The 7,765-nt window shown below is 47.4% G+C and overlaps 1 protein-coding gene across 1 annotated transcript in view; it reads right to left on the bottom strand.

Moving 5' to 3' along the window:
- PLB1 (phospholipase B1) overlaps window positions 1–7,765 on the bottom strand; it is a 135,567-nt gene that overhangs the window by 74,240 nt on the left and 53,562 nt on the right. The window contains exons 16-18 of the mRNA XM_011370761.2: window positions 4,940–5,011; window positions 3,976–4,050; window positions 1,863–1,926 (exon numbers count right to left, since the gene is read on the bottom strand). Coding sequence (XP_011369063.1) covers window positions 1,863–1,926; window positions 3,976–4,050; window positions 4,940–5,011 — 211 coding nt within the window. The remainder of the gene's footprint in view (window positions 1–1,862; window positions 1,927–3,975; window positions 4,051–4,939; window positions 5,012–7,765) is intronic.

Here is a 7,765-nt window from a genome sequence, read left to right as displayed (position 1 = left end):
GTCTAAGTGACTCTTTTCAGGCAGGACTCAGAAGTGCAGCCTAGCATTGATCTCTAAGTGCTGCTACCCAGATGGAGAGAAAATGTTTTGGTCCCATGCCTGCTTGGTTAGATAAAGCAGACCTAAATCTATCCATCTGCTTATTCAAACAGCTTCTATCACCAGAGTATCTCAGATCTCAAGGTCTCGAGATTTCTTGCACTTACATCTTCAAGTGCCAATAAACAATAATCTTCGGGGTCAGGAAATAAAGAAGAGTTTCACATTTTATTAGGCTTTTAGATGTTGAGATATGCTCTCATGGATTGGTTGGTTGTCACTGTGTCATGTCAGGAACATAATCCAGACAGATTGTGAAATGCTTTATAGATCATCCTTTCAGAATGATAAGATAAAAAAAGGGGATGGATATTATTTCACTGTAAAGAATACGGCTATTAAAACATTTGAATTCTCCCTTTCCCTTTCTCTCTATACATACATACATACATAAGTACATATATACATACGTCTTTGAGTTTTGCCATAGGAAGGCCTACATGTGAAGCTAATAATCTGTTTCTGCTGCTAAAATCCTGCTAGTAAACTAACCAAGAGGAGGGAGTTGTCACCAACTGTGGTGGAAAAAGTCAAAAGACTGAGAGAGAGAGCGTGTGTTTGTTTGCAATCTTGATCACCTATTCCTTTACTCCGTAACATAGAACAAGAACCAGTTATACACCAAAGTTTTGGTGAGAAGATTTTTGACTTACTTGCCAGTCCTTTGGCTTAATTTGAGTGTGTAGAGCCAAGACCTGTGAGGGGCAGGCTAGTGTTAGTGTTGTTCTACTAACACTCAGCAAAAGGGGGCAACCTAACTACAAAGATTTGCATCCCTGAATGATTCCTGCTAGTTACTGCGACATCGCCAAACTTAATTTTCTATCCTGCAAGGCACTTAGAAGGCACTCGACAAGCATGTGATAAATAAATGAACAAATGAACAAATCAATGAACAAAGGAGTCACCTGCCAGGACCCTATCTCACTGCTGCAGAAATGCTCCTGGGCTGATGTTTTGAGTCATGTGGGTCCTCCTGGTCACATGCACACAGCCATCACTCCCAGACTGACTGGCCTTGAGGAAAAGGCTCAGCCCTTAGGCAGCTCCTCTCTGGGAAACGTCTCTGCCTAGAACATTCCATGACTCTCATTTTCATGGCCCCAAAACACTTATTTTGAAAATACTGTGTAGCGGTGACAAAGGCACCTTTATAAGACAGCGTGCCTTCCTGTTCTGTGTGGTGTTTGAGGAAATCCTACATAGGGCTCTGACGGTGAGTGTGGACTAGTTATTTTTGCTTCCTGCTTCAAGGTAGTTTTGCTTTTAGAGAACAAATTCACCTCATCAAGGGGTAAAGGCAGGGACAGTGACATCAGCTCACTTGACTAACACCGGGCTCTCTGCTAAACTTGGCCTGACACACAGTTAATGCTTAATAAGTGCTTTCTGATAATGTTATCACATATCATATTTTAGTTAAAGAATAATCAAACACAGGCATGAACTTACAAATATACAGGCATACCTCAGAGATATTGCGAGATTGATTCCAAATCACCACAATAAAGCGAGAATCACAAGAAAGCGCATCAAAATCTTTGTGCTGGTGGATGGTCTCGCCTTCAATTTGTAAACAATGCAACATCTGTGAAGTACAATAAAATGTGTGCCTGTACATACAGAGCTATTTCTACTGTCCTTGAAAAACCTCACGTGTGTCTCAGATTGTGTGGAAAGCCCTCGTCACCCTAAGGTTGCTCCCACTTTGATGATTTCAGGCCTCAGGTAAGTTAATAAATCACTTGACTCAAGCCACGTACCTGAGGTGGGAATTGTGTCGGAGGGATCCTTGTCGGGGCACCTGATTTCTGTTCCATCTCTCGCCTGAAATGAGAAATGAGAAATGGAACATGGGAAATTGGGTAAGAAGAGGGGTCTCTACTTTGGAAAATATCACTTAACATAGAAAACTAAGTGCCTTTTAAGATTTCTCCCTTTCCTTCAACACTCATATCCGGGTGTCCACAATATCCTTTCCAAATGCTCCCAAACCTGTCTCCTCTTCTCTAGTCCCTCTACCTCAGCCTAAGTCCAGGCCTCTGTCACTTCTTCACTGGAATATCGCAGTATTCCCAGCGTCACTGCCTTCAGTCCCATGGGCTTCGTCCCCTGAATCCATTCAGAGGGGTCTCTCTCTCAACATAACACAACTATGGCACTCCCGTGCCCAAATCCTCGGCGAAAGCAGGGATTTTGTCTGTTTGGGGTATTGTTGTATCTCCAGAGCCTAGAACACTGCACTCACTGTAGATGCTCAATAAATATTTGCTGGTTGAATAGAAAATACATTTCTGCTCTTTATTAACATTAGCATAAGATCCATCCTTCTTAACATGGCCTAAGAGGCTCCCAGATTCTAAACCTTCAGAGCTGACCCAGCTCTCAGCACGCTCCATGCTCCCACGTCTTTGCCCAAGCACGTCTTTTGCTCTCCCTTTTCCTCTCCCTTCATTTCCCCACACTGCCATTCACCTGGCTCGACCTTAGTCATCCCACAAGGCCAAGGTCATGGGTACTCTTTGGGAATCCTTCTTCAACTCTCTCCTGTCTGAGTTAAACACTTGGACTCTGTGTTCTCAGAAGACTGCGTGGAAACTTTAATTATGGCACGTCCACTAGACCGAGTTCCTTCGAATAAGCAAGTATTTGATTGATGTTTTTGTCTCCTATGCCTGGTATACCTCCTTCCACCCACCCACCCATTTAGTCATTCAACTAATAACGATCAGGTGCCTGCTCTGAGTCCCTGCCCTCACTGACTTTGTACCCTAATGGTACCCAGCAGGTAATCAATAACTGTATCCTGAAGGAATGTATGGTTCCTATGATCAGATAGATGATAATAGCCAACACTTGTGTAGAACTCATGGCATGGCAGATACTATCATACATGCTTTATACTCATTATTTATTATAATTTGATAACGACTCCATGAGCTATCACCACTCCCCAGGTTAAAAATAAATAAATAAAAAGACGAGGCGGAGAGAGAGTTAAGTGTCTTGTTCACTGACACGGAGCCGGCAGGCAGAAGGGCCTGGATCTGAACCAGAGCCGGTTCTCTCACCTCGCTGTGCCCGGCTGCCTTTCAGATGTATCCTCACTGCTGTGATAGTAGTTAGAAAGTGCGGGACAAGTTGATAAGTCGACTCTTTCACACTGTATCTTTCAGGCTTTATGGGGGAGGCCCAGGCCATCAGCTTCGCCTCCACCATCTTGAGAAACTCTCACGCTCTTTTCTAGGGATGGTGCTAGGACCGAATTTTGTCGCAACCCATATCAGTCCCCAGTCTTCTGAGAATGGGGACATCAACCTGCGAGTGTTTCTCGGTTCTTCGGAGGAGTACAGGGTGCCCTATCTAATCTTGACAGGAAGTATCAGAAAGAGTCATGAGATAAGCAGTAAGCAAGACATGAGTAAGTGTGAGGTGGCCCCTGAGGTGTAGGCTGACTTCTGAGGCCTTTTGGTTTCCATGCTGTCAGATTTTAGATTTTACCACATTTCTCTGCCTTTTCTTAACTTTCTCTTCTGATCGAGGCCTCAGATGGATTTAAAAGGACTCTTCAGATATTTGGAAACGGCCTGAAAAATCATGCCTTACATCAAAATAGACAGGAGTAGGTGGTGCTGAGCACCCAACAACCATGAATCTGTAGGATGCTGGTTGCAAGGCCATACTAAAGACGGAGCCGTGAGGCAGACCTGCTTCTAGCACAAAGGAGACAGCCATACACCTGACCCTTCACCCTTTCCAGCCTGCCCATGGGTTCCAGGACATAGAAAACCACGTGAAAGGTCCCAAAGACTCTGCAAAGGGGTATGGCCCTTGGTTCACTTGCATGTTTATCAATCACCGAAAACCTCTCCATACCTCAAGCTTCTCATGGAGTTCTGTCACCCTGGGCAGGTAGTTGCTGTTCCCGTAGGTGAACAGATATGGGTTCTCCTGCAGAGAAAAGTAATGTATTATAACCGTGACCCAGAAATCCGGACCCTTTAATCATCAGGCTTAATCATCCAGCATTGCTGTTCGCCAGCTTGGAACATTCATATCATTGTTGAAATGAAAATCATTCTCTGACTTTTGTTCTCTGTGCTGCCAATGAGTTCCCCGAAGGAGCCCATTAATGCTTTGAAATTTTCCATTTGCAATAGTCAGCATCTCTTGCTCTCTACCCGGGAAGTCCATGCTACCAGGCAAAGTACATGTATCTCCAAGAAAAGAGAAATTCATTGTTAGCTTCCTGGCAGCCAAAGCAAAGAGAGAAATAGAGTGAATTATAGCCTAGTAACGAAATAGTTACCAGCTCATCAAGAAAGTCAAAACTTTCTTGATGAGCTGGTAACTATAGCCTAGTAGAGAAATAGTAGTTCTTATAGCCTAGTAACGAAAGACTTACCAGCTCATCAAGAAAGTCAAAACTTCGACTAGCATTACATGATAAAAGGAATTCTACTCGTTCATGTTATTTTCTCATCTATTTATTTGGCAACATTAATTAGATGTCTACTACACATTAGGCACATATTTAAGAAACCCATCTTTACATTTGGGGCACTTGGGACCAGGTGAGAAGTGGCTTTGTCCTTATGCCCTCCAGCTGTGGAGGGGGGCCTCAGTTTTGCTAAAACGGCTCTGCTGGCCCCAAAGTGCAAACTTTAAGTGTGCCAAGTATGCATATCTGTGCCCTGGCCCAGAAGAACAGAGCCAAGACTCTAAAAGGGCTAATGTCTCAGCCAGGAGAGATCCCACTTCACAGCAAAGCCCACTTGGTGGTCCCATCTCTTTTCCCGATCCAGCGACAGATTCCCTCTCCTCCTCAGTCCTTGCCTACCTGAGAGGGACATTTCACCGGCCTCCTCTCTTTCGCATCGAATGGCTCATCTTTCTGTCCTGCTGGCTCCATCTAGAAAAGAAGGCAATCTTTAGAACTGAAAAGTTGAACACAGATGGCAGTGTTCCAAGGTACCACTGAGAAAGACTGGTTCGTCCGACAGTTCTCAGAGTTTGACCCTGGACCAGCAGCATCACCTGGGAACACATCAGAAAGGCACATTTCTAGTCCCCTTCCCAGACCTACTGAGTCAGAAACTCTGGGGCAGGTTCCAGCTCTGTGCATCTTAACGAGGCTTTCAGGGAGATTCTGATTCACGTTCAAGCTGAAGCCCCCTGCACAAAAGGACTCACTGAATCCCGGCCCAGCCCCTCCTGATGTCACAGAAGGAGAAACTGCGCACCAGAGAGGTTGGACTGGGACTAGGACACTGGTGTCCTGGATCCAACCAAATGTCTCTCAGTGGGTCACACAGCTTTCTGATCATCCCAGGGCCAGTTAATCAGCTTCTCCTCTTGTCCCCACTCCTTGCTGCCCAGCTGTTGGCCAGCTCACGATTCAACCTCCCTAGAAGGGGAGAACAGGGATGGGATGAAGGGCAAACACTCGGCTCTCGGCCTTCGTGTGGAGCATGTGCCTTCTCCCCAGGGCTCCTCTTCTGTTTGTGGCTGTAAACGCACGCCCAGCAGGGAATAAAAACCTCTGTCACCTGAGAACTGCTTACACAGTGTGAGTGAAGCAACTTATGGGCCTTGGGTCAAGTCCGACATCCTGAACTGGGATGCAGAGGGACAGTGACATGGGACACAGCACGGCCCCCCACTCTCAGACAACTAGAATGCCTAGTGGTTCAGGAGTGAGTGATGGTGGCATCGGCTCTGATGTAGGCAGCTACTTAAACGAAACCTGCAGCCTGTCTGACAACACAGACAGAAAGCACGTGGGGGACCAGCAGGGGAAACCAGCAGGTGATAGGCTCAGATGAAAACACTGAAGGGGAAAGAGGAAAATGAAGGAAGCTGAAGAACCTGATGCAGGAGTGAGGTTCTAAAAAGTTCCTTTTGTGCTTTTTAATTGATAGTTATACGTAGGTAAATACCCCAAAGAAAAATGCAGTGGCTTTGAGAGATCATACGTTTTCTTTTGCACGCGCCGGCTTCTTCCATCGGAGAACATCACGTCCGCTGTCAGCCCCACTGCCCACAGGTGCGAGGCTCCCCTGACACCTTCGTCATCTACCTTCCCTTCCAAGGACTTTGCTTTCAAGACACCAGAGGCAGGAGGCTTCGGGATGGAGCGAGCACCCTGTCTGGCCCCGCTACAGGCTCTGTCGTCCTCTGCGAGCATTTTAGAGTCTTCGTTAATTTTCTATCCCAGAATCTGTGCCCAGTGAACAAGACGCAGGAAAAGGACTTCACCTTTCTCGGCGATCTTTCCCCAAATGGACAGAGTCAGCTCAGAGGGTGTAATTAACCTTCGGGAAAGGAGTGGCAACTCTTTAGTTCAAGGGCCACGGGAAGAACGGGGCCTCCAGCTTCTTTCGGTTTTATTCTCGTGGTGGACAGTCCTGGAAACGGGAGGGTCCACCCAGAATGTTTGGGCCCGCTCCGAGAGGGAGTGTTTAGTGGGCTTGAGTTGCTGGCCAGGGGGTGAATCTCACTTGCTTTCTTCTCTTCAAATCTTTCAATAATTTAATTAATAATAGAGTCTGGGAAGAAACCTTGAGAGAACCACATCTTAATGACTCTGTTAGAACGAATATAGCAGAGCCTGTTCTTCAAGGGCCTTGAAGAAGGAAAATTTATAGGTTTTCCCAATAAGCCCATTTCCATTAAGAGCCTTGTCCTCAATGTCTCCTTATTAGTCACCTACATCCATTCTGCTCCCACTAATCCCCTTTATGCCCGTGCTGACCCTCTGTCCTCAGAGAAGACAGAGAACGATGTGCTTCCTCAAACGGTCCCTCACTCGCGTCTCCTCCTGCCACCCCACAAGTGCCTGGACACTCCGGGGCGCCTGGTACTGGCCTTTGTGCTCTTGCTGCACCTTCCAGCCCTTCAGTCGCTCGTACCTCTTCTGCAGAGCTTCCCTGCCAGCCTGAAAGTACCTGGAATGTGGGGAGGGACGGGGGGTAGCCTGAGACCTCTGTCCAAGGAGAAGTCCCACGCAACTGGGAGCGATTCTGGAGTGTTCTCCCCCTGCCCCGTGTCTCTAGTTCTTTGCACAGGGCTTTACACAAAGTGGGGTCAGTGATTGCTGGAAAGATCTGCGAATCGAATTCCCCAAAAGTGAGTCTCTTGAAAACTATAAAAACAATCGGAAATTATTGAAGAGAAGGCAGAAAGGGCTTAGGGAATGAATTACGTCCCCATCACAAAATCCTCCTCAGCTTGATGCCAGGAGCGCGGCTTCAGACTGGGGGGCTCATTCCGTTGGGACGGTTCCAGGTGTGTTTCAGAAGCAGGGCCACCCACACCCCTGCGTGCGAGCGTGCGGAGTCTCCCTTCACGGGCCCTTGGAGCTCACGCGTGTGCTGGGGCTTGCTGGGGGAAGGGGCGGAGCAGATGCTGGTGTGGCTCCGCACAGCCACCCCACGGCGGAGTCCGGGGCGTGTGGAAGAGAGGAGGATGAAACCTGGGCCTCTGTGGTCACGGCAATTCTGCTCACTTCTCTCTGCCCCCGACACCTGACAGTGGCCCTCGCTGGGGCTATGTGTATCTGTGAATGCGGGCAAGACATTTAAACCTAACACAGCAGAAGCTCGAGGAGGTGAAGACAGAGAGGCTCCTGGCCTCCCCGGATCCCTGGGAGGACACAAGATGAACC

This window comes from Pteropus vampyrus, unplaced genomic scaffold (assembly GCF_000151845.1).
Source record: "Pteropus vampyrus isolate Shadow unplaced genomic scaffold, Pvam_2.0 Scaffold173, whole genome shotgun sequence".
NCBI lineage: Eukaryota > Metazoa > Chordata > Mammalia > Chiroptera > Pteropodidae > Pteropus > Pteropus vampyrus.
This window is presented reverse-complemented; position numbering and strand designations above follow the sequence as displayed.